This window comes from Phascolarctos cinereus, unplaced genomic scaffold (genome assembly GCF_003287225.1).
Source record: "Phascolarctos cinereus isolate Bilbo 61053 unplaced genomic scaffold, phaCin_HiC Scaffold_4;HRSCAF=312, whole genome shotgun sequence".
Classification (NCBI taxonomy): Eukaryota; Metazoa; Chordata; class Mammalia; order Diprotodontia; family Phascolarctidae; genus Phascolarctos; species Phascolarctos cinereus.
Window position 1 is genome coordinate 127,548,815 of NW_027555847.1, and position 27,869 is coordinate 127,576,683.

Here is a 27,869-nt window from a genome sequence, read left to right on the forward strand (position 1 = left end):
TCAGGGTGAGGCTGGAAGGAGAGGGTTCCATGTCTTCCATGAACTACTGATGTTAGGCACTGGGTGGGGGTGGGGTTTGCTGTTTTCAGACCTCATCCATAGACACCTCTGACTTTTGGTTTGGGTGACTGACATAATGCTGGCTTGTTAACTAGGCATACTAAGTATGTGCTTAGGTTAAGAATCCAATGGGCCGGCCAGCAGGCTCTCTATAACTCCTGCCTATTCCTTCCCTTTTTCTGGGTACTGATGTTTAAATATTCCAACATGGACTGGCCCTTGTCTCAGGGTACTAATCATTCTGACCAAGATGACAACCTTCCTTCCCTATGCTGGCATCCTAACACAGCTAAGATCAACCACCTGTTCTAAATGAATTTTTCTTGTTCCATGGGCTTCCCTCCAACTTCCTCTTTGATGTGTTTGATTTATGTCACACTTCTAAAGATACATCATTCATCAAGTCTAGTGGGCAGACAGAGGCCACAAAATGCTAGAATAACATTTTACAATTGAAATGACGAGATACCATACTGCCCAACAAGTTTTTAGAAATGACTTGGTCCATCCATGGCTTCCACCTATGTTTCTTTCCCTCCCTACATTTACTCTGTGTACTGTGGTTTCTATCCAGTAGTGACTGCCTGGGAGACTTGGGGGCTACCCAGGCTGACTTGTAGTGTACACTAATAGCCAAAGTGGTATACTCTATGGGGCCCACTGCCACTGTATTCCCATGGAGTTGTTGAGTGTAACAGGAGGTACATTGAATGGTCTCAGACTCTGAGAACTCTACTTCTTTTCTGACCTCATACTCATCTACTTCTTGAATATTTATCTCACAGTACATCTGTGCTCAAAATGGAAAGCAAAATCCCTCCTTGAGGGAGTTCATTGTTACATTTTTATATGAAGATATGCACATACACAGAGTCAACTGGTATCTCTGGTGACATATAATGGGATGGAAAGGGAGGTGGTAAGGGGCTCAAAATTCAATTGGCTGCTCTTTAGGATTCATCTCCTTTTGAGTTTTGTAAATGGGCAAAGCTCAAGAAGACTTGTTCCAGTGAGACTTGACTTACAGAATAGTCATCCAATTTATACCTGTCTTTGACTTCTTCCAAGATGCCAAATACCTGTGGGATAGTAGACATAGTCATAGTTAAGGTCCTTGTTCTAGGGATGTATGGAGTGGCTCCTAAATGTGTATTAGGAGGCAAAAGTTAAGAGACTGGTGAAACTCTTTAAATCCATCATCGGACCCAAATGTTGCCACGAAGTTATTAAACCCCAGTGTTCTTGGAGAAGGAAGTTGAGTGATACATCCCCAAGAGACCCTGTTCCTTTTTCAGTACCTTCCAGGTGGGCAACACCTCTAGGCCACACACCTGCTGAACACAGCATTCAATTGTGTATATAAGGAGATTAAGTCATGTTAAGAGAACTAAAGGCTAAGAAATTTTGTTCAACATTGTCATGGTAAATTGCTGAGGTGAAATTGGAACAGGATGGAAAGATTACTACCTAAGAAAAAGGGAAGGACAGACTCTTCACAGAGAACTCCTTCCCCCCTTAGAGTTGAGTTTATCATATTCCCGGATGTCTGAGTGCCATATCCACATCCCGAGGCCCCTGGGAGGGTTCAATGCCTCCTGAATGCTCCTCTTTGTAGAAAGTGCCATTAGGTAGCATCATTATAGCTCAATGAAATCTGCTTCCCACACTCACCTTTGACCATTTGAGATTCTCTTTGGGCAAGTGGTAATGGACCATCCCTTGGTGCTCCTCTTCCAGGATACTGCCTGGCAAAGGGAAAGACACATTTCTTTCTTTTTTTTTCTTAGGGAAAAAAACCTTATTTTTATTGATTTTTTTTATATCATCTTCCTTTTTGAAAATATCCCTCCTTTATCCCCTACCCAGTCATCCACCATCCCTTGAAACAAAGATTAAAATAGAAACAGGAAAATAAAGCAGACTTCTCTCTGGCTAGGAATTTGCCTAGGTTATCAGAAGCACCCCACTTCTTCCCTGTTTGTGTTTGGGGGCCCACATGTTTCTTCCCTTACCAACTGCACAGGCTCCTTTCTTTCTCTGATCCTGGGCAGTCTTTGCCTTGTTTCTTTATGTAGAGGGGTATGACAGGGGAAGGCTGCACTAGTGGCTTCCTGCAATATCTACAGGCAGCTAGGCAGCACAGTGAGTAGAGTGTTAAACTTGGAGTCAAGAGGACCTGAGTTCAAATTCAGCCCCAGATACTTACTAGCTGTGTGACTCCTTGGGCAAGTCACTTGACCCCTCAATTCTTCAATTTCCTCATTGTAAAAGAGGGGATAATAAGACCTACTTCTGAGAGTTATGAGATCCAAATGAGGTAACATATATAAAACCTTAAAGTGACATACAAGCTATTATTAGAGGAATTGGCACAATTCTTCAATTCCTGCACAGTCTTGAAAGACATTTCTCAGGGGAACAGGCTATTTCCTGGCAGGATTAGTTTTCAATCTAGTATAACTGCTGTAGTCAACTAAATATCCATACTTTTGAAATGAACCATTCAGGGTGGGGAGAATACTTCTGTATATGCTTTCCCCTCACAGCTTCATCTTTGTCTGCCATGCTGCTTAACTTCTGCCAAGTGAGTCAAGCTGTAGTTACTTAAGCAAGGACTTTGGTTACAGTCCTAAGGTGAAGGCAGAACATTGCAAGTGGCTGTTGCTGAAGTGGAACTGTGAAAATCCTATTTCCTTATTTTTACAGGAATTCACTGGCAAAACATGCCTGGCCAGAGGACAGATAAGAAAGATTTGGGCTATTTAGGGCCTGAGCTCCAGTACCTGGAAAGGTCTCATCCACAAATGTTTTGAATGCCTCAACTGCCATCTTTTCTTCCTCTTTAGTGTAGCCTTTAATTTTGGCCAGTAGGGTGTAGCCACTCCCATATTTGCTCTTGAGGTGCTGCGGGCTGCCCAGACACTTGAACTGTCCATTCACCATGATGGCCAGCCTGGTACACAGGGCTTTACATTCCTCCAGGCTGGGGAAACAAGAGGGAGGAGGGAGGCATGACTAAAGACTCCTTGCTTTGGAGGGCAAGGGCTGTGCACCTGGTAGGACTAAACCTGCAGGTCCCATCTCTGTAGAGGGAAGACCTGGGGCGAAAGGCCACCTCAGCAACGTAAAAATGTTTGGCATAAAAGGGGAGGAGGAGATACTCAGGTTTAGAATGGGAATTTCCCCCTTATCATCCCATTATAGAACATTATTCCACACAGCTTGTTGTCAGGACCAACATCAAAGGAACCTGAGGATCCCTCTTCCCAGGGCTCAACTGCTGACAGCTTTCTTGCCCCTGCCCTCTAGCCCTAGCACCCAAGAGTCCACAGACAAGGTCACAGAACCATCCCCGCTCTCATTTGAATTCCTTGTTACTATGGCAATCAAGGTGCAGGCCCACCTGTGGGAGGTAATGATGATGGCCTTGCCAAGCTGACGGATCTCGGTCACTGCATTCCAGAGCAGGCGCCGAGCCACAGGGTCCATGCCCGTGGATGGCTCATCCAGGAAGACAACTGAGGGATTTCCCATAAGGGCAATACCAGTGCTCAGCTTACGCCTGTTGCCACCACTATGTGAGGAGAAGAGCGGAGAAGAGGGACAAATAATAGTATTTCCAAGGCTCCAGAACAGAACGCCAGGGAGAATAAGAAACAATGTCTAATATGTCCAATATCCAGCAGCTAAATGGCTCAGTGGATAGAGTGCTGGGCCTAGAGTCAAGAAGACCCGAGTTCAAATGTGGCCTCAGACACTTACCAGCTGTGTGACCCTGGGCAAATCACTTAACCAGGTTTGCTTCAGTTTCCTCATCTGTAAAACAAGCTGGAGAAGAAAATGGCATCTTTGTAAAGAAAACCTTGTAGACAGTATGGTCCATGAGGTCACGAAAAGTCATTCATGACTGAACAACTGAACAACCACAAATATCCACATGCACAGGGACAGGGTGAAATACATGGTTGGAATGTGAATCTAATAAAGGTAGCAAGGCCCAAAGCCAGAAATAATGTTTTAGATGAGAGGGGTGGGGGATAGGGTTGAGTGGATACACAGAGCCAAAGAATGAAGTTGAGGTCAAAAGTATCAGAGGAGTAGTTTGGTCACAAGAGGTTGGGTGGTCAGAGAAATGACCATTGGAAATATATGCTCCAGGATATACTTGTATTTTATTGTATTTTTAATAATCAAGCATTTATTTTTTCATCCTCTGTCCTCTGTTCCTCCAATGGAAAAGAAAAAAGAAAACCAAAACCTTTGTAACAGATGTGCAAAGTCAAGTGAAACAACTTCCCATATTGGCAGTGTCCAAAAGCGTATGTCTCATTCTGCATCTCGAATCCATCACCTCTCTGTCAGGAGGTGGATAGCATGCCTTATCACCTCTGGATTCTCTGGAATTGTGATTAGTTATGGCATTGTTAAGGGTTCTTAAGTCTTTCAGGGTTGCTTTTATAACCCTGTTATTATAATATAAATGGTTCTTCTCACCTCATCAGTTCACAGACAAGTTTTCCCAGGCTTCTCTGAAATAGTCTCTCTCATCATTTCTCACAGTGCAATAGTATTGCATTACATTCATATATCATCATTTGTCTATCCATTCTCCAGTTGATGGGCAACGCCCCCCCCGACCCTTGTTGGTATGACAAATAAAGCTGCTATCGATATTTTTGTTCACATAGGACTTTTTCCCCTTTCTGGGGCTCTTCGGCATAGAGTTCCATTGGTGGTATGCATAGGTTGGGGCATAATTCTAAACTGCTTTCCAGATTGGCTGGACCAATTTACAATTTCACCAATGGTACAGCAATATGCTTGTTTTTCATAATCTCTCCAGCATTTCTCTTTTTTTGTCAACTTGCTAGTCTGATGGGCATAAGGGATTGCATAAGGGTTATTTAATTTGAATTTCTCTAATTATTAGTGATTCCAAACTTCTTTTTTTCATATTGCTATAAATAGCTTAGATTTCTTTCCTTGAAAACTTTTCCTTCACGTCTTTTGGCCATTTCTGTCAGCTGAAGAATGGCTTGTGGTGCATCATTTTAGCGATGAGCTGGCATGTACCCTGTTGCCTCAACATCATCATCATTACAATATTAATAACTAGCATTTATATAGCTCATCACACACGTGTTAATTCATTTGACCTTCACAACAACCCTGTGAAGTAGGTGCCATTATTGTCACCATTTTACAGATGAGGAAACTGAGACTGAGAGAAGTTAAGTGACTTGTCCAGGGTCATGCAGCTTGTTAAGTATCTGGGGTGAGAGTTGAACTCAGGTCTTCTTGGTTTCAAATTCAGCACTCTTACCCACTGTGACAGCTAGCTTTCTGTCACAACAGGGATCTAACTTCACACCCAGGGGACTTAAAGGATCCTTGGCTGAGCCACAAATCTACTCGGAGGATGCTCATATCCTTTTAGATGCACAAAACTTGTTAAGAACAACTTTTCACTTCGGATCACGGCTTCCCTTTAGGATAGGGCCATTAACGAGGCCAGTAGGTGGCGCCATAGTGCATGGAGTGCTGGGCCTGGAGTCAGGAAGATTCATCTTCCTGAGCTCAAATCTGGCCTCAGACACTTACTAGACGTCAGGTCCTGGGCAAGTCACACTCAGTTTCCTCCTCTGTAAAATGAGCTGCAGAAGGAAATGGCAAACTGCTCCAGTATCTCTGGCAGGAAACTCCAAATGCAGTCCCAGAGAGTTGGATACAACTGAAACAACGGACCAACAACAATATGCCATTAATTACAGGCAATCATTAGGCCCTGAGGGAAAGAACACGTCTAGGAGGGAAGAGGACACTATCCAAATTATGATTTAAAAGTGTAAACAAAATGTTATTCTGAGTCAAAGCCAAAAAGTAGTTCATAGTCCAGGGGGTAAGACGAGTACTCCTAGAGCAGTCAGGGTGTTCGTGAAAGGCGCCTTTTGGTCCCAGAAGAACTAGCCCAGGTTTGAAGCACTGTGTCAACACCACCCAAAACATGAGCTCAGAGGCCTCCACCTCTATGTTTACTGTCACCTATCAGTCAGAAGACACAAGCACTCTTATGTCATGGTCACTGCCTCACGTAATAGGGAACAGCAGATCAGGAGGGCTCCTCTGGCACTCCTACCTGGCTGGGGAATGGGCGACACTGCCAAGCCCTCCTCTGTCCCAAGGCACGGTCACAGGATTAGGGCTAGCAGGGGCCAGTCAGGATATCCTTTTCGGAATGAGAATCTGACTAGGTCAAATAACCAGCAGCTCCTTGCGGCTGTCCTGTTCCTCAGGTTACCAAATGGTTACTCCTCTCTTCTGCCTAAAGCCAGTCTTGCCTGGCCAGTGTGGTCATCTCCCAGACCTGGTACTGAGAAGGCTCCTCTGCTCACTGAGTTATGGCTGAGAAAAAGGCATGCTGCATTATTAAAGGGTAATGTTTATAAGAAGAGAAGAGGCTGCCAAAGCCTAATGTCTCACCTATAGTTTTTGACAAGTTTGTCTGCATGGGGGTCCAGATGCAGCTTCTGTATCATATTTTTCACATACAGTTGGATTTGGGGCTCAGGAATGCCCCATATCCGGGCATACATGGTTAAGGTTTCTCGTCCTGTCATGTGGTCCAGCAGGGCATCGAACTGAGGACAGTAGCTGACTTGTCCCTGCAACTGCAAGGAGAGAAGAGCCCTCAGGAGAGGCAAGGCAGGCTGGCTAGTGCACCCCATGTGAAAACCATCTTGGATCACATAAGCTCTAGAATCTGATAAGGCAAAAGACTCAGTCATGTTAGTCCAGGCCCTTGCTCAAGAAAGAGAATTCCTTCCTGTGCTCCGGTCAGGGCTTTCTGCTGCTGCCAACGTTGTGAATGCTCTCCACTGGGAGGTGGCAGAATCCCTGGAGAACAGTCATGGCCAATGGATAAGAGAAGGGATGTGAATTATTGTAGAATGGTGCTTTCAAGGCATGTGTGAGAGTGTGTGTGTGTGTGTGTGTGTGTGTTTGTGTGTTGAAGGAAAAAGGTATTTGGTATTTTGTTAGCACTAATTTCTTATAAGACAATATGAAACGTAGCAGCTTTATCAAGACCAAGGGGAGCAAGGACACTTAAGTGGGGGCTTCCTGTGAGCTCTGGAGACAAGGTCCTCAATGGGGAGGCAGTTTTATATCAGTGTCTATGAGCCTCTTCTAGGAGGATCCACAAAAGATTTTTAGGTCCTGTTTCCTTCTTACCTTGATTGTTATGCCAGTTTCCTATATGATATTCCTGACCTCACTATTTTTTCAGCCAAACTAGATCTTTCTTGTCCCTTTCTCTCCCCATCTCTGTCACTCTGCTCATGCCATATCTCCAAGTATAGAATGGTTATCCCTCTCATCTTCACCTACTGCCATCCCTCCCTTCCCTCAAGAACAAGCTCAGGGAGTACTTCCAAGAACTTGTCCCCAATTCTTTTGAATCTTTCGCTACTTTGTTTGGACCTTTTCTTTGTATTTATATACCAAATGATATTGCTATTTGTGTAAATCTTTATTATGCTATAAGCTCTCTGAAGGTAGAGACTATCATTTCACTGTTGTATTTGTGGCTTATAGAAGGTATGTATAGTGATATCTAACATGAAATATACATACTTGCACATGGAAGAGACAGGAGGCGACATGTGCCAGGTAAGTCAAACCATCATCACTATTTTGACTACTATTTCCTCTCAGACCCTGATGGGAACAGCCCAGGGCCCTCCACCCAAGGTCCTTTGCAATAGCAATGATTCTATCCCAGTGCCCTTGGCCATCATCCTGGGATGCAATCCCTGTGAAGATGTAGCCTGGAAACTGCTTCTGCAGGTGCTGTAGTCACAACTATCAAAGTCTCAAGTTCTTACCATTGAAGTCCTTGGTACTGTAAAATCTTTCAACATCAGAAATTGACACGATTTTATTAGTAGAAATGATATCAAAGAAGAGGCATTAACATCTGCTTTGTAATTGCACTCCTTAGGGTGGTAGCACCCATGAGATCACTGGACCTTTCCATCTGACTTGTAGCTGAAACCTTCCATATAGGTTGTCATCCCCATTAGACAGCAGGCACTGTCTTGCTTTTCTGTTTGTATCCCCAGTGCTTTGCACATCACATTCGATAAAATGTTTTATTCTTTAATTTATTCATCCATGCTAGGCACCTAGTAAATATTTGCCAAATAGAATGGAATTGAATTGTCCAGACCTTAGACACTCCATCTGGTAACACACATTGATCTGTCCGTCCCTCTTTAGCATCTAATGGGGACCAAGTCTATTGGATTCCAGGGCCCCAACTAAGAAGCTGAACAAACAATGGGCTTGGGAATACAACAAGTAACTGTGAAAGGAAGTCCTGTAGACAACTGCGAAGTTCCTCCATCCCAATCCCCCCCAAACAGAACTAGATTCAGTTCCTCTATTTATGCCAAACCCTTTATAAGGAACCTAGCCTGGGGCACTCTGACTCTTGCTTTCACACTCCAGAAGGCTACAGGAAACACCCTGTGCTCACACTTTCAGGGCAAGACTGTTTTAATTTTCTACCCCTTTTCCCCAGACTTCCATCACCAGCTTAGTGGTGGTCTTGGTGGCTTTCACCTTTTGAGGATCCATTCTCCTCCCATTGCTTCTCCTCATTGACTATCATCCTTTCCATCCTTCAGGGAAGTGTGTTCCCCTGGCTCTGGGGAGGACCTTACCGTTTTGAGGTTACTGAGGACGCTCTTTCCATTGATAAAGGCATCTCCAGATGTGATGATGTTTTCCCCAGTCAGCATTTTGAAGGTGGAGGTTTTCCCAGCTCCATTGAAGCCCAGCAGCCCAAAACACTCATTTTTCTGGACTGTGAAGGAGATCCTATTCACAGTGAGGATGGGTGTCTTCCTATGACCACACACCTAAGGAGCCCCCAAAAGAAAACCCATAGACTTCCTATGAATTGTGAAAAACAGGGCTATCAATCCTCATGTAAGAGCCAACACCACACCTCCCTGGGGTAGCAGCAGAAGAGCTCTCCCCCTCTGCTCAAGCTACTTCTCCCCAACCTTATGGATCTCAGAGACCAGCCACCCTCAATCAGGTACGTATCTGATATGCCTCCAATGGGGAAGTCCCAGGACAGCCCTGACTTTCATTTGGCTTTACCTTTGTGAGTTCTTCAGTGATTAGAGGGGTGTTCTGCAATAGCACTGGAAGTGAATTCAGGATTTTCTCTCTCTCCTCTTCCACATCATCGTCTTTGAAAATCAAAGATGGCAAGCTATGAACCCGTGACTATTTCAGAGAGATGAATCACAGACATGAATGCCTTTCAGACATCTGGCTATCTTGAGACAGGGTTGGGAGTAGTGACTAAGAGGCAGGGGACAAGAGGGCACAATAGATGTGCTGAGCTCTTAAAGATGTCAAGCAAGCAGCTCTTGGCTACTTTTGGACTTTTGGAGCACTGTCCACCTCTCAATTAAGCTGACTCCTGCCTTCCCAAGGAAACCGGGGACATTGGTAACTTAGCTCAAATGTGATCAGGACATTCTGGAAATAGAAACTTCATGTGGCATTCCATGCATCCTGATGCATTTTTGGTCAGGAATACAGCAGTGCACTTTTAGGAAAAGAAAGCCAATCTGAGGTCTCAGAGTATCAAGCAGCAGGGCTTGGAAAGGTATAATTTTCTTAACTATTCCCTTGGAGTGTTTGCCCTCAGGAGGACAGATATCCATAACAGAAAGAACAAGCACCTGTCCTGTCTGTCTTGTGGATGACAGTGGGAAATAATGGATTTATATGATATATCCATGATTTTTGTGAACCCCAGTGTTATCCTACCACTTACACTGTGAACATTCAGCCTGAGAGAGAGAATGCCAGAGCCTAGCATTGATCAGAGCTCCTAGGAGGACTCTTGCCAGTGAGCTGAGTGACTGCTTCCACAGAACCTCACGCCTGTGATATGCCAGAATCACATCTGCTTTTCTTGGAAAACACATGCCAAGAGACCTAAACTTCTCCTGTCCCACGCCTCAGACCTTGAGGCTACAGCTTATTTTTCAAACAGGGCCATGAGGAATAATGGCACCCGAGATCCCAACAGCCGTGGCATACACTTATTAAGTGCCTCCTATGTAGCAAGCCTTGTAATGGGGCTTGAGGACACACATATGGAAAGCCATACAGTTTCTTCCTTGGAGGAATTTTGCAGAGAGAATGAAGTATCTCTAAAAATAACCAGAAGTTATAATATGATTAAGAGTTCAAACTGAGCAGCATGCAAGATTTGAAGAAAGAGGAATCAGGTTAGGCTGTGGGCATTACGGTAGGCAGGCATCATGAAGGAGGTGGCCCTTGAAGGAAGGAAAATAATTCAAAAGGTAGAGATTGCAGAGGGCTTCAGGTGCTAGACTAAGGTATTTGTATTTGGCAACAAGCCTGGCACACCGTGAGCTTACATAGATTAGGAGAGTCCAGGTAAAGAGGGATAAGAGCCCAAGCTTGGTGGAACCAGTGGTAGGAATAAAGGGGAAAGAGAGGCAATAGATGTGGGAGGTGGAAACGATGTTTTAGAGTCTTTCTTACAGAGCTAGAATTATAAGCTCTGGTCACTTGCCAGCCATGTAACTATGGGCAAGTCACCTAATTTCTTTTGGTCTCAGTTTTATTATGTGTGAAATGATAATAAGAACACTGGCACCAACCACCTCAGAGTGTTGTTGTTAGGAGATCACTTTGTAAATTGTGAAGCACCATATAGGTCATTCTCCATAGTGAGCATGGAGCTATGTCCCTCCCCCTAATTTATGGGTGATTCTAGAGGCACACGGGCTAGAAGAGATCTGCTTCCAGTTTTGAGAGGGAAGAACAGGTGGAAGATAACAAAAGGGAGGCCAACCCGTAGGGATCTATGTGTTGTCTATGGGGAACCATGTGCACTGAGCAGCTGATGACAGTGAAACAGGAGAAAAGTACATCATGCAGACTCGGAAGCCATTGGCGAGTCAGACAGGGAGAGAGGCTGGAATCTTTCTTCTCACTGGTACTGCGAGTTGTATGGATTGTGAAGGTCTGAGGGGAAAGGTAAAATCTCTAGTGACCCTGAGTTCTTTCCTGAAGGGAAGATAGGGCCTACTGAGAGGGAAGAATTGACTGGCTCCCTATCAAGGCTAAGCAACAGACCATATAGGTCTCTTTTGGAAGCAGGAGCATTTTCTTGTCTGTTATAGGTTAGGATATGAGTCATTCTGCATTTCTGGTTGTCTGTCTTGTTAGCTTGAATGTTGCAAAGGGTTTGAGGATGCTTTCCAGGAGAGCAAAATGAGCCACATAATCACTCTCTCAGAGTTTTCCTGGATGGGACCATGAACCAGAGAGATTTTGTTATAGAGAACAGACCAGATATTGATGTTCCCAAGGTGTTCCCTCGTTGGGTCAATGAGGTAAAGAGATTTTTGTGATGACCCCTCCTAAACTGTGTCCAATTGTGCCAGGGGCTAGGGCTCAGCTGGTGCATATATCACATTTTGAAACAATAGGACACAGTGACAAATTGGATGTACGAAGGAAGAAGGAAGAGTCAAATATAACTCTGAGGTATAGACCTTGGGTGACTGCAAGAACAGAAGCATCAGAAGCAAAAATCTGGAAGTTAAAAGAAAGGGTAGGTTTGGTGGGAGAAGATGGTGTGCTCTGTTCTAGTTGTTTTGAATTTGAGGTTCTGCCAGCTTATTTGGTGGAGATGTTTGGTAGGCAGCTAGAAATGGGAAATAGAGGTCAGAACTAGAGATACAGAGATGAATGGGAATATCACTCACAAAGAGGTGATATTTGGACTCAGGAGAAGAGATAAAAATCCTACAGAGTACATGGAGAACAACATGGTTTAGGACAGAGCCTGGGATCACACTCTCATTTAGCAGGCAGCAGAAGAAGAGCAATCAGCAAAGGAGACCTGATGCTGGAGATATAAAGGCAAAAACGAAATGGTCTTCAAGAACCTTATATTCTACTTGGGGAATACTAATGTGCACACACAAATAAATATAAGATAATTTGAGGAGAGAGAGAGAGAGAGCACTCTAACAAGTGGGGCTGAGAGAATTAGGAAAGGAATCATAGAGGAAGCAGCATCTGAATTGAGTCTTGAAGGGGAGGAGGGAGTTTCAGGCATGTGAGAGAGCTTGTGCAAATGCATGAAGGTGGGAGATAAACTCTGGAGACCCACTTATGGTGGGGGATGTACTTCACATGGGTCTTCTCAGGAATGCAGTGATCCAAGTTCATTCCTTTCATGAAAGGAGGAAATGTGAAATCAGCCCCTTTAGCTGGTCAAAAACCTCATATAGTTGACTTAAGTTTCATACTGAGCCACTCACCAATTTCTCTCTCTCAAAGACCTTACAGAAAGAGATTTTCAGTTTCCGGAAGAAGTTGGTCTCAGTGAAGAAAAGCAACAGGAGAAAAATAGGGCCAGATATAGCCATGGAGGTCAAATACTTTCCAATCCCAAGAGACTGCCAAGATATTCTCTTGATTTATAAAACCACGGCCTAAAGTGAGTCATTGACACTTCATTGAAATCTTGGTTTTACCATTTTTTTTTAAACTTACTGTCTTCAGAAAAGTACAGGTAAAATCTCATTTTAGCATATATTATTAAAAAGACACACTTTTAAAGTGTTATTTCCATATCTTGGCAGATGGGTCAGTCTGATAGTATTGATTTGGTTAAAACAAATTCCCTCCATAGAAAGTATTTAGAAAATATTAAAGTTCAGTAAAAGGCTCTCTGGTCTTTCCACATAACAGTCATATTCTACACCCAAAGTACTTCCATATCCTTGAATGTGGAGATAACAAACTGTAGCTGAGTTTTTCAAACCTTTTTGTTCTTTCATCAAGCAATTATCCTTGGACTTCCTTCCCCAATTATACACAAATCACCCCAGAAAAAGCCACTCACCCATTTAAATTCTTAAATCATCTATAACAAATAACTATGCTCTGAGGCAACTATACCAACTCTCACTTCTGCAGATGAACTAGATCTCCAGAGCATGGCTACTATGTCCCTGGTACTACCCCTGAGGGACTAGGGGGTGTCTTTAATTCTGTAGCTCATGATTGCCTACCAAAGTGCTTTCCTTAATGATTATGGGTTGATTAACAATTAGACTATGGTGTCGGGTGGGGTGGAGTGACTCAATGGATTCAATCAGCCAATCTCTACCTTTACATTCTGTCTTTTCCAATTTTAATATTATATTTGCCATACTCAGCAAAATGACCCGAACATTTTTGGCGACATTCCTAGACTTCAGTCCTCAATACTGCTTCAGTCCCTTGGCGAGGTTCTGCGTGCCCTATCTGAATGCTTTCTTTAGTGCCTCATACTAGAGCCCCAAGAAAAGCCTCTGTGGCACACAGTTCCTAATCAAATCTGGACATTAACATTTTCCCAGCCTTCCAAATAAATGGTGATACAATTAACAAACAAATATCATTTCACAAAGTTCTAATAGGTAGCCACACTTGTCCACTGGACGATGGTGGAGGGCTGGGATTCTCCCCTTCCCCTTTTCCCATGGAGGGCCCATTAGGATACCAAATGCTATACTGAAACTCTCACTTTATCCCTCTCCCACTAAAAAGGTCCTTCTCCTCTGGACCCCCATACACAGGCTGGATTTAATCACTGACCAATTTAAAAAGGAAAAGAGAATTACATTTCCTGTCTCAGAAGGAGAGCACCTAGGCCTTCCCCCACAGGGAGTAGGAATCTGGAGTTGACTAGAAGACACCCCCTTACCCTCAGATTAAGAAACCAAACCAATGGAGCTTGGTTCTTACAAAATGTATATGGGTCCCAGGGGTGCTCCACTAAGACTCCCTCACATCCTGCTCTGGACCCACACTCAGGAGTGGGTTTAATGTTGTCAAATTCCTCTCCACTTCTGCAACGACACAGGACAACCCAAATTTTCTCCAGGAATCTCTGAAATACATAGGGAATCCATAATTTCTCCAAGGGTCTCTAGTCTATAGGTGATCCTTGTATAGTTCCAAGAAAATGTACTGAGTCCCTATACAACAGAGGATTTAATTTCCAAGTGGATCGCTGATACTATAAGGACAACCCAAACAGAATTCCAAACTTGACCAATAATAAGTGATCTCAGAAACTAAAGAGAAGAGAACCAGTTAAGCTCCAAACAAGAACAAAACACCCAAGAGATCAAGCACTTAGGGTCGATTACTCAGGATTTAAGACTGGCTCCTATGGATCTGGAGTTCTTAAGGATGTCACTAAGGCAAGCCTAAACTAGGACCATTTAAAAACAATGAAAATATAAATATTTATTAGCACCTTGGGCCTGCAAATTTTATGCTTCTGATATTAAATGCAGTAATCATACAGAGTTAAAGTAATGCAACAGATATCAGCACATAAGCATTCAAATAAGCAAAGGTCGGTTTTTTTTTTTTTTAGGCAATTGGGGTTAAATGATTTGCCCAGGGTCACACAGCTTGTAAGTATCGAGTGTTTGGTCTGAGGCCGGATTTGAACTCAGGTCTTCCTGACTCCAAGGCTGCTGCTCTCTCGGCTGTACCACCTAGCTGACCCCAAAGGTTGTTTCAAAAGAACCGACTTTTAAGGAAACAATCCGGGAAAACTGTAATTATAGTCTAAAAAGAGAGGAAAAAAATGTTAAATTTTCCTCAACTGGAACCCAAATTAGGGAATCCAATAACCAAAGTCCCAGGTAAAGAAGCTCTTGAGGAGTATCCATAAATTCAAAAGTATCAATATTGATCCCTGAGAATTCCCCCATATATAATGCACACTGACTTTGGGGTTTGGGAGAGTTCCTCATGCCCATACACACAAGGCTAGCTATAGACCATGAGATCCTTATACCAATTCCCATTCTCTCTGGAAAGTAGGGTTTCCAGAGCAAGACTAGTTATATCTTCTCCTGAGGGTTCTGGGGGGTACCCCTGAGGGTTTAGGGATATCTTTCTGATGCTGTTGGCTTGAGACCTTATTCTGTCATGTTTTTCCCCAATATTATTAGTTGATTACTAATTAGCCAGACAATTAGCTTTTAGAAAGGAACATTCACTATGCTGGTATACTAATACCAGCTATTGCAAAGCATCCCCCCAAAAGTCTGTGACTCACTCTCTCATTAGTACCAGAGAACTAGGGGAAAGTAGCCTCAAGACGAGAAAATCCATATGACAAGGTATGTGTGTGGGGGAAGTCATAGCTCCTCATTGCTCTTGTAGCTTCTTTTCTCCCTTTGTGGGCTGCTCAAGAAGTTCTCCTTAGCCATGGTATGGCTTCTTTGATGGGCTCCTTACAGAGCTGTGAACCTGCCTTTTCAAATCATATCCAGGCTGTTCTTAGCTCCTGATGCGGACACAGGCCACTGCATTGCTAGGGAATGTTGTTACACTATTGATGGAAAGATAGGGACTCTACAATCTTCTCAGCCTCTGAAGTTTATGAGGTCTTCTTGGGGGAGACCAAGACTGAGACTGAGGCTTAGAGTTCTGCTAGTTCCCCATCCCCCAAATTAATTCCTTTTCATCAGTTTAGCTTCAATATTAGCTTTTTGCTTGTTTAAATCTCTCACCTCCCAAACTAGCTTCCTCATTTTATACAGGCTTCAAAAGGCATTGCCAAGTACCCTCAGCCAAGCAGAAGTTTCTTCCAATGGAATTCCATTTGATCAAGGATCTCATTTAGTCTAAAGCCTGTGATTGACTGAGGCCTGTTCTCACCTGGTTAAGGTATGAGTGTATAACATTTTATTACTAACTTTAAGTGAGGGAGAGGTAATTTGATTGATTCACTACACATGCAAACAAGTGCAAATACCTGCTTTTCACCTTCTGATTTACTAGAAAGGGGTTGGACATTAGCTTGATTTGTTCTCCAGCTCTGGTAGGGTGGGAAAATAATGTCTAGCAACATACTAATTATAACAGAATTATGCAACAATGAATTTAGATGTTTTGTAGACTTTGTTGCAATGACTTACGTACTCACTCCTTGCAACTTCCCAATCTCCCTAGAAAAGCAAACTGAATATTTGATGGACCTAAGCAGGCTGGTATTCTCCCCTCCAAGACTGGCTCATCTATCTTTGGACCTGCCGTGTAACATTATTGTGCAGTAGACACAATGTGACCATCCTGGGGAGGGTACAGGGAAGAGACAGATATTTCTAGATGGGCCTCAAGCCTGCCATAGCCAGTGCCTTCTTTCACATCATTACCCTCCTGGCCTTCTGCTTTACTGTTTGCAGGAATCTTAAAGCTCTAGGTCTGAACCTCATAACACTAACATCACTGTCAATATTTACACAAACTAGAACCTGGGGATATTGCAAAGGAGGGTTTCCCAGTCATTCCAGAGTAGGCTCAGCACACCACACAGCTCGTGCCCAGGCAACCCCACGAGCAAAGGCCTAGGAATATTCCTATCCTTTCCTCTTCCTCTTAGTCTTCTAAGATGTTCACGGCAAGAGTTGAGTTCTGCCCTCATTGACTTTTTCAGGTGTTGAGGGCATTGGTGAGGCATTACTGCTCTAGAGAACTCTGTGCTGCCCTATGGACCCTAAAGGGTCAATGAGTTCCTTCTAGAAAGGATTCTACTCCTTACTTCTTAGAAGTCTCAGTCTACAAGCCATCAGTCAGTTAGTTGCCTTGCTTTTTTACTTTTGAGTCTTTTCCAAGAACTTCCTGATTCTCCTCTGTTATGGGGTATGACTTAGGAAGTGACAGTAGCCTCTGATGACACTCCAGCTCTTTTCCTTTGGGGCAGAGGAGAGTACCATTCATCCACCCACCCCTGCATGCTCTGCTCCCAATGATGGAAAAACAGAGAAAGGATTGTTTCCAGGGACTGAGGGTAGGTGGGTGGTGAGCAGATACTCACAAACTGTTTTGCAATTGTCCTTTGGAATTTCCAAAACTTTACAGAACCGTTTGATTTCATAGTTATAATACAAATTGGAGAAAGCCATTGATAGGTCATAATTTGGTAGCAACTGGAATAAAATATCCAACTTGTCACTAAGCTTTTGAAAGCCTAGTTATGTGATGAGAAAGAAAAAAGATTAATCAATAATGTTTATTCCTCATCTTCCCCTAGCTAGCTTCCCCTTGCGACTTCCCCTTTTCTGTCCATGGTATTCTTACCTTCCCAGGGTCCAGAACAGGGGTGGGGAACCTGCAGCCTTTAGGCCACATGTAGCCCTGTAGGTCTTCAAGTTCAGCCCTTTGACTGAATCCAAACTTCAAGTTTGGGTTTGGCATCAGTCAAAGGGCCCCACTTGAGGACTAGAGAACCACATATGGCTTCGAGGCCACAGGCTCCTCACCCTGGTCCAGAAGAAACCCTTTGAGTCATCTTTGATTCTCCAATCTCTTCCCCATCATCTCCTGTTCCAATTATGCATCAGTTCCTTTTAATTTTTCATGTGCAGTGCCCCTAATATCTTTGCCTCCCTTTCTACCTCTTAGCACATGTACCACTCCCCCCTTCCACTTCCACTGTCCCCTGTTCCTTCATTGCCTCACATCTGAGGCCCTCCCTCATACAAGGTACCCTGAAGGTGTTTTTTAGACCATACCTGTAACTTCATTGGTACAGGAAATTCTTGATGAGTAGTCTTAGAGAGAAACTAGGGGGTGAAGTGAGTGGACAGACTACTGGGCCTGGAGTTAGGAAGTATGTTCAGCAATTTTCAGTCATGTCCTTCTCTTCGTGATGCCATTTGGGATTTTCTTGGTAAAGATGCCAAAGTGGTTTGCCATCTCCTTCTCCAGCTCATTTTACAAATGAGGAAAGTGAGGCAAACAGGGTTAAGTGACTTGCCTAAGGTCACACAGCTAGTAAGTGTCTGATATCAGATTTGAACTTACAAAGATGAATGAATCTTCCTAACTTCAACCCTGATACGCTATCCACTTTGCCACATTGCTGTCTGGAGTCAGGAAGACCTAAGTTCAAATCTGGCCTTACTAGCTGTGTTACCTTGGGCAAGCAACTTTAACCTCTGTCTGCCTCAGTTTCCTCTATTGTAAAACTACCTCCCAGGGTTGTTGTGAAGATCAAATGAGACAATATTTGTTAAGCACTTAGAACATCATCTAGAACATAGTAAGTACTTAATAAATGCTTATCTCCTTGGTACTTAATAAGTGTTTGTCTCCTTCCTTCCTTAAAGGGGTTGCCTGGCACACCAGAGATTAAGTGACTTGTCCAGAGTTATACAGACAGTGTATGTCAGAAGCAAGACCTGAACTCAGTTCTTCCTGACCCTGAGGCTGACTTTATATTACACCACACTGTCAATTAATCTCTAGGATTAAAATATTACTTCCATCACATCATTCTCCTATCTCAAAATCTTTAATGGATTTCCATATCTTAAAGGAAAAAGCCTTAACCTCTTAGCCTAACCTCCAAAGACCTCCAACCTTATCTCCCATCATTCCCTTACACAAACCATTTTGTTACATCCATGGGAGAGCCCAGGGGTGTGCACACTCTCTCACAAACACTCAAATTTAATCACTCTCATTCCATTATCTGTCCCACACCCTACTCCTACTCTCTCCACTCTGAAGGGACTACAGAGAATCAGAATTGTCAATTACATCTGTACAATCTGTACCATGCTAATATATGCCATGGGGATCAAGCTTCAGTTGTTTGTCTTGATCTAAATTCAACTTAGGCTCATATGGTGCCAAGCTCATATGACCTACTCTGGGGGTTCCAATACCATGAAGATCCATACTAGCCTAACTTTTTCTCCCTCTCTCCATGTTCCCAAGCTTTCCAGGTTTCTGTATCTGGAGACGAATGCCTCTTATGTTATTCAGGGATCCTCTTGTGATCACATTCTCACCTTCTTGTCCAGTGAGATTTAATTGTCCAAATCTAGAACTTGCAACCCTCCAGGTTCTCCACTCACCACACTCTTCCTCTTTGACATAAACCCGCTCGGTACCATACTGACAAAAATGCTGACAACTGGTGAAGACGATTTCACACACTCATAATGCCAGGATCTGTACTAGCTCCTGTTCTTCCACAGTGATTTAAATTCCATGGTAACGTGACTTATGACCCCACAAAGAATGTAAACTACATTGAGTAGCCGCAAACAGCAAAAGAAGTTCCAACTATCCCATGGGAGAACTTGTACATGACCCTGGACCATCCCTGGCACTGTGCCTTCTTTGCTCTGTTTCTATATAATACCTGGCCTGGGGCTGGTGTGGGGATCCACCGTGTTACTTTGTCTTAACTGCCACTCAGGATGACAGCCTCTTGGCATACTTAGGGCAAAGCAGATCTGACCCCTTATACCCTATTCCTGGATAAGGAAAGTATCTTGATGCTACTTGCAAATATTTCCCCTCTCCTTACTGCCTATCAAAATTATATTCATTCTTTGAGTCCCAGAACAAATCTTACCATACCCCCAAGCAGCCCATACTAACTAAAGTTTTCACTTCTCTCTGTACTCCTACATTATTACTGCCTGTACCAATACTCAGTAATTATTTTTTCCTATGTACATGTCTTTGGGTATTATTACCTTACCTGGAGACTCTAATCCAGTGCTGGGGTAGGGGAGAGAAGTATCCTTTAACACTTACTCAACGAACATTGCTTAAGGGCTTACTATGTTTGTGGCACTGTACTAGATGCAGGGGGGTGGGTGGGATTAAAAGAGAAAGAAAACATGATCCTTGCCCCTAGCTAAGCACCAGATCAGGGTATGGGAGGAGTCTAAGGTGACTGAGTTTTTTAGCCTGGGTAATTGGGCATATGTTAATGACAGAAATAAGGAAGCCTTTAGATGGAAGATAATGAATTTGGTTTTGGATGCATTACAGTGGAGATGATGCAGGTTAGTCACATGGAGATGTCCAGTAGGTAGTAGGAAATTAAAGTGTCTTCCTTTCTGGGATTGCCTTCATAAACTCTGTATGTGTGTTCGTGTGCATATAAATACATAAAATATACATATGTACACATGTATAACAAATACACAACATGCGTGTTATCTTGTATGGACCTAATTATTTACATGTTGTCTCCTCCATTAATAATAATAATGACGATGATGATGATGATGATGATGGTAGCTAGCACTTATTTAGCACCTAGCATGCATGCCAGGCACTGTGATAAATGCTTTACAAATGTTATTTCACTTTATCCTCACAACACTTGGAGGTAGATGCTATTATGATCCCCATTTTACAGTCGAGGAAACTGAAGCAAAGAGAGGTAAGATGACTTGCCCAAAGTCACACAGCTAACAAGTGTCTGAGGTTGAATTTGAACTCAGGGGAGTCTTCCTGTCTCCATTAAAATGTGAGCTCCTTAAGAGCAAGTGCTGTTTTTGGCTGCTTTGTGAATCCTTCATGCTCAGCACATAGAAAAACTCTTATCAAATGCTTGTTGATTGGCTGACAGGCATGGACCTCAATAAAAAGCTTAGTGCTAAAAACACAGATTTGGGAGTCATCCATTGAGAGGTTACAGCTGAAGCTAAGTGACTGAATGAGATCACTAAAGGAGGAAAGGGAAGAGAGCAAGCCAGACAGTATAGTAGCTATAAATTAAAGAAAGGGTAAGGTGGGGGTTGGATATCACATAATCAGATCTTTCACTGGCATGTGAACTGTGGCTGTGGTGAAGTATAGCTCTCTTTCTCTCCTTGAGGGCTTGAAGCCAGGAATTCTCCATGTCTTATTCTTGCACACTCTATCATTTTACACTAGTTTCTCTTAAGGTTTCTTATTGTATCCACACGACTTTAAACCTCTCTGGCAGTTCTCTGTTATTAGTTGAATTTATAATTATTTGGTACCTAGAAACCATCTTGGATTCCACACTATCTTTCACACACCCCCTTCTCTCTTCCAACACTGCCATCACTCTGGTGCAGGTCCTCATCACCTCATATCTAGACCATTATAATATACTGCTAGTGGGTCTGCTTGCCTCAAGTCTCACCCTGCTTCAATCCATTCTCTATCAGCCACTAAAGTGCACATCTGGTCATGTTATCCTCCTAATCAATAAACTCCAGTGGCCTCCCATCACCTTCAGGATCAAATATAAAATGCTCCGCTCATCATTCAAAGCCCTTCATAATCTAGCTTCTGCCTACCTTTCCAGTCTTCTTAGACCTTACTCCCCATCAGGTACTCTTCAATCCAGTGACATTGGCCTCATTACTGTTCCATGAACAAGAGACTCCATCTCTTGGTTCTGGCTATGCTTCATGCCTGGAACATGCTCTCTCTCCATCTCTGCCTCCTGAATTCCCTGGCTTCCTTTAAGTCCCAATTAAAATCTCACCGTCTACTGGAATCTTTTCCCAGCCCCTCTTAATTCTAATGCCTTCCCTTTGTTAATTATGTCCTATTTATCTTGTATACAGCTTGTTTGTAAGTAAATGTTTGCATGTTGTCTCCCCTGTTAGATTACAAATTCTTTGAGGGCAGAGACTGTCTTTTGCTTTTTTTTTTTGTATCTCCAGTTCTTATTACAGTGCCTGACACATAGTAGGCACTTAATAAATACTGACTGGTTGATTGGTAGGTGGTTTGGGTATTTAAATGGACAAATGGCCTTTTATGCTGAGTGTCAAAGAGGAATGAATCAAATAGTCAATTGTCTTCATTCAGGACTGTCAGTTCTTGTTCAATTCCAAGTGATATCCCTATCCTTGAGTCCATTCCTACCCATTCACTTACTGGTCCTAACCATCCCACAAATAGGCCTCCCCTCTCCCCGCTTCCCAGTTCACCAGAATGACTTAGTATGTGTTGGTGGAATGGGGTACTGGGGGTGAATGTCCTTACCATATCGCCCTGTGATGGTGAAAATGATGAACGGAACAATGCCTGTAATGATGTTCAGAACCACGAGTTTGGCACACCCAGAAGCAGGCCCGGAGAAGAAGCAGCTCATCAGGTACATGCAAGGGATGACAGACCAGCCATACAGCAGGAGCCTCAGTACGACGGCTTCAGGGTGTTTGCTCTGGATGTAAACTTTCTCATCGATGACCTTCATTAAGCACTTGGGTATAGACAGTTTCAAAGGGAAGGAAGGGAAGAAAGAATTAATAAAGTATTAAGAAATCAATTTTGAACACCAGAGGGGAATGCACTAGTCCCTATTCTAAAAGCAAGTTTTGCAACTCCCTAGCAATCAGTTCAGTTCAGTCCTTTGTAAAAATCTAGGCACTTCATAATGAAGGTGAGAAGTAATGTCATTTCCCCAGCAGCCAAGGAGTCCCCAATGGGCAGCATTCTCTTACTGTCTTAGCTTTTTTTCCTCGTTGGAATAATTTCCCATTTTTCAGTCAATGCAGCTATCCCCAGTGATCAAGTCCCCAAATCTTTGGGGCAAGATTTTAGGGGACAAATATATAGGGAGCTCAGCCTGAAGAGGGTCATCAATGTTTCTGTAAGTCTCAGGGAAATTACCATTCTTCAACTGAGGGCAGGGGATCTAGAAACTTCTAAACTGTGTTTCCCAGTTGGCAGGAGCTAAAGTAGTCAACTTGACTTTCCTGACTAGATTCAGGTGCTGGGTAGTGTTGTCCAGAAGGGAAGTTTCTATGATATGCAGTAGAATGGACCTCAATATACACTTTATCTAACATTTACCAATAGTAGCAAGCTGTTAAGGAAGATGGTGATTAAATCCCACAACAGGAAAGAAAGCCAGTAATGAACTGGAGAAATTCCACTGATAAACTGGATATGTTTTGACCTTAAGACTCGATCACTGATTGCAAGAATGGCAAATGAACTGACCATGAATGACATTCCAAAAACCATGGAAATGGAAAGAAAATGTCCCTTAGAGACCCTGTGAGAGACAGGACACAAGGAAAAAAGAGATCAGTAAAAGATCAGCCATTATCACTGACTCCCTTCAAGAGTCAATACTTCAGGGTACTGGGGTTTTGTATGTGTGGGAGCCCCCTATATGCTCTCTGTGATTTAGTAGGTAAGTCTTAAGGAGTTGCCAAAGGCTCAGATAGTTTAAGTAATTTGTTCATGGTCATGAGCCCCATTCCATCCCATCCTCTCCAGCAGATTGGCCCCTTCACCATCTTCCCTCTCACTTATTTTCAACCTTTCCCCATCTAATAGTTGCTTCTCTGTCTATAAACATGTCCATTTCTCCTCCACTATCAAAAACCCTCACTTGATCCATCCATCCTCACTAGCTGTCATCTCATAGGGCTTGTTTCTAAGCTGCTTGAAAAGGCAGTAGACAATTGATATCTTCTCTTGCTTTCCTCTCATTCTCTTTTTAATTCTCTACTCTGGTGTCTGACATCCTCATCTAACTGCTTCATCTAACTGCTCCTCAAAGTTACCAAACTTTGAAAGAGAAAATATCTTAATTGGCAAATCTACTGACCTTTTCTTCAATCCTAATCCTTCTCGACCATTCTGAAACTTTTGGTAAGGGAAGGGTGAAGGGAATAAGCATTTATTAAGCACCTACTGTGTGATAAGCACTGTGCCAAACATTTTACAAATATTATCTCATTGGATTCTTATAATCCTTCCAGGTACGTGCTATTATGATCCCCATTTTACAGTTGAGAAAACTGAGGCAAACAGAAGTTAAATGACTTGTCCAGGGTCAAACAGCTAGTAATTATCTGAGGCCAGATTTGAATTCTGGTCAAGGATCCTCTTTTCCTTGATATTCTTTTCTGTTTAGATTTTCATGACACTACTTATTTCCTTGTTCTCCTAACTGTCTGACTATTCCTTCTCAGTTTAACTTGGCTGAATCTTTATCCAGGTCACTCCCATTAACTATGAGTGTCCCTGAGGGCTCTGTCCTGGGACTTCTCAGTTTATACTATTTCACTTGATGATCTCAGCAGCTCCCATGGATTCAAGTATTATCTTTATGCTGATGACTCTTATCCAACCATATACTCTTTCCTAATCTCTAGATTTGCACCTCCAGCTGCAAATTTACATCTTGGACTGGATATCCTGTAGATATCTTAAACTCAACATGCCCCAAATCTGTCACAACAGATAATATGCTAGACCTGGGATCAGGAAGACCAGAGTCTAAATCCAGTTTCAGATCCTAGCTGGACAACTCACTTAGCTTCATCTGCCTTAATTTTCTCCTCTATAAAATGGGGATAATAAAGCACCTAACTCAAAGGGTGGTTGAGAGAGATAAAATGAGAAATATTTGGAAAGCATTTTGTAAAACTACAGCATTATATATAAGAGCTAACTATAGATTATAATATACGTTATTTTTGCTGCCCAAGTCCTTCCTAATTTTCCTATTATTGTTAAGGGCACTATCATCTTCCTAGTTACCCAGGCTTACAACCTAGGTGACATCCTCCACTCCTCACTCTCTCTTATTCCCATTATCCCCATTATCTTATTCCCATTATTGTTGCCAAGTTCTGTCAATTCTACTTTTGTGGCATCATTCCTTTGTACCCCCCACTCCCACCCCAGTTCTTCTCTTTGGACACTACAGTCACTCTGGTGCAGGCTCTCATCACCTCACACCTGGACTATATTGCAGTAGCCTTCTGGTTGGGCTCCCTGTCACAAATCTCTTCCCATTTCAGTCCATTTTCCACTTCATCTGTCAAAATTTTTTTAAAAATTTTATTTATTTTATTTTAAATTTATGGAAAAAAACAAGCATTTCCATAACATAGTATAATAAAAAAGATGATTGCACATGAAACTGCAACTATATTACATACAACTTGCTACTCCTTTTAAATATATAATAATCATGTAAATTTCTTATTTTTCCTTTTTTTTTCTTCCTCGCCTCCAGAGATGGCTATCATTAGACACAAATATGTATGTGTGTGTGTGCGCACATGCGTGTGTGTGTGTGTGCATGTAAAATCATTCTATATTTACTTCTTTTTATCTGGATGCAGATAGCATCTTCCTTCATATGTCCTTTGTAATTAATTTGAATATTTATAATAGCCAAAATGACTTATTTGCTCAAAGTTATTCTGTTACTGTATATTGCTGTTACTGTATATTGATCTTTCTAAAGTGCAAATCTGATCATGTCAGCTCCCTACTCAATAAACTCTAATGGCTTTGTATCACCTCCAGGATCAAATAAAAAGTCCTATTTTTGGTATTCAAAGCCCTTCATAACCTGTCCCCCGCCTTTCCAGCTTTTTTATTTTCATAACTTGTTCCTCTCCATGTACTCGGTGATCCAGTAGCCCTGGTCTTGATATTCCTCACACTCCGTTCTCCCAACTCTGGGCATTTCCACTTGCCGTCCCCTGCCTGGAACATTTTCCCTCCTTATCTCAGCCTTCTGGTTTCCCTGACTTCTTTCATGTTCCAGCTAAAGTCTCACCTTCTACAGGAAGTCCTTCCCAATTCCCTTTAATTCCAATGCCTTCCTTCTACCGGTTATGTCCAATTCATTCTGTCTATAGCTTTTCTGTCTGTAGTTGTTTGCATATTGTCTTCCACATTAAACTGTGAGCTCCCTGGGAGCAGGGACTATCTTTTGCCTTTCTTTGTATCACCAGCGCTTAGCATAGTGCCTGGCATATAGTAGGCACTTAATAAATGCTTGTTGACTGACATGAGCTAGTAAGTAGTAGAGGCAAGACTTGAACTCAAGTCTACCTAACTCCAATTCCATCACTTTATCCAATGATTCTGGTTGCCTTCAAGAGTATAACATCTAAACTGAATAAACAGGTAAAGAAGTACTACAGAGATATATTGTTTTAACTTCATAAGAAGGGAAGTTACACATACTGAAAGAGTCTAATATGAGAAGCCTCAACAAGTTGTGGAAGCTCAGGTTCATTGGTGACTGTAATGGAAGCCCTGGAGCCAAAAAACAACTTGTAGAGAATATTTTCCACCATTGACAAGGCCATGGGAGCAGTATGGTAGGCCTGGTTATTGAACAGAGTAGAGATGACTGTTTGATCCTCCTTGTCTTGAAAGGACATTGCCATAAGAAAGTTTTCATCAAAGGTATCAGATTCTTCTTCTGCCTTTGATATCAGGAAATCTTCTATAGGCTCTAGGAATGGGGAGCAACATTAGAATGTTGATTGAACACCTTCTATATCCATAGCACTAAACCAAATCTCATGACATGAGGACAATATAAACAAAATTGAACATATAAGTCATAGAATCATAGACTGTCAGACAGAGAATATACTTTAGTACAAAACCTTCATATGACATTGTGTCTTGGAAAAAGAATGTAAATTCTCCAAGGTCATACAACTACTATCTGTTTAGTCTTCAGAAATCATCTGGGGACATAAGTCACAGAATGTTAGGAGGGCTGTAATTAGGGATAATGACACTCAGTGAAAATATAGGGGTGGGGAAGACCTTGGGCCAAAAAGATGCGCTCTGGACAAGGTACTCTATGAAAGTAGAGATGCTGCCCTGTGTCAGGGAACATTGAGACCCCATTTCTTTGAGTGGGAGAAATGTCAAAGGCACCCTCCGTGGCAGAAATGTCACAGAAATCTAGGACTCCCTTGGATGGGTACAGTCATGCTAGGAGAGGGAAAGATTCATCCCTGAGGGAGTTTGGCTTGCAGATCTATGGCAGCTGATGACTGACCCTCTAATCCCCAAATGCAGAAAGCAGTTGAGGGATAGAAGTGGCATTAGGCATGGACAGTGGCTTGTCACAGTGGCACAGGGGAAGAGATAGAACACCACAGCTATTGAACCATGAAGATGTTTGCCCTGGGGCTACACAAGGCAATGGGTAAACAATAAGGTACAGGAGTATCAGGAGGAAGACTGCTGTGAGGGGGAAGGATGGGCCCCAAATGGTGGCACCAAATGGTAGGGCCCCAGTCACTTTGCCCTACTCATGATTATGAATGCCAGACTTGGAAGGAACCCTAGAGATGACCTAGCCTAATTGCATCCTATTATAAGATGAGGAAACTGAAGTCTAGTCAGGAAAAGTATTTGCTCAAGGTCACATAACAAGTTAGCAGCAGATTCAGAATAATATTTTCCTGACTCCCAGTCTAGTGTTCTTTCCACCATGCTCTGGGACTTAAAATAACAAACAATATACAAAAAGCTGTGAATTAGCATAGTGTGTGGATCATTAACCTAGAGTATCTATCAGTAACCAATGGCATGATAACCTACAAATCTATGAAAGGATTTTGGATAGCACACTATACTTTTTGCCATTCAAATCTTAAGACAAATTTACAAAGTAGATGAAGTCTGTGTTTAGGTCTAATTATTTATTTTTGGTTGTACAGCCTTTTTTCTCTACTTCTCTTACATTACTTATATTTTGATAAAGAAAAAAATAAACATTTTAACAATGACAACTTATTCCCCCTACGTACCTTTCTGATCTCTACTCTCAACCTCATCTCTATTTGTGTACATGTAAAGTTTTGTGCACTCTGTGTGTGTATGTGTGTGTGGTGTGTGTGTGTGTGTGTGTGTGTGTGTGTGTGTGTGTGTGTGTGTGTGTCTGCTTTAAACACCAGGTCTCCACATATTGCCCAGGCTAGAAGTCCAGGTTACTCGTGGGTGTGATCCTACTACTGACTGACCAGTGCAGGAGCTCTGACTTACTCTGTTTCCAACCTGGGCCATTGAATTCCTCCTTAGGCAATCTGATCCTCCTTCCCCTACCCTACTTGGCCTCCCAGATCCTGGGGGCTTACCATATT

At 42.6% G+C, this 27,869-nt stretch overlaps 1 protein-coding gene across 1 annotated transcript in view; it reads right to left on the reverse strand.

Moving 5' to 3' along the window:
• Positions 1-864: 864 nt before the first annotated feature.
• LOC110221854 (phospholipid-transporting ATPase ABCA3-like) overlaps positions 865-27,869 on the reverse strand; it is a 227,551-nt gene continuing 200,546 nt past the window's right edge. Inside the window, 14 exon segments of the mRNA XM_078151701.1 lie at positions 865-1,139; positions 1,732-1,805; positions 2,844-3,043; positions 3,464-3,634; positions 6,541-6,728; positions 8,784-8,981; positions 9,229-9,357; positions 12,450-12,600; positions 13,153-13,165; positions 14,749-14,760; positions 17,021-17,173; positions 21,982-22,201; positions 22,795-22,999; positions 25,945-26,218. Coding sequence (XP_078007827.1) covers positions 1,011-1,139; positions 1,732-1,805; positions 2,844-3,043; positions 3,464-3,634; positions 6,541-6,728; positions 8,784-8,981; positions 9,229-9,357; positions 12,450-12,600; positions 13,153-13,165; positions 14,749-14,760; positions 17,021-17,173; positions 21,982-22,201; positions 22,795-22,999; positions 25,945-26,218 — 2,117 coding nt within the window. The 3' untranslated portion in view covers positions 865-1,010.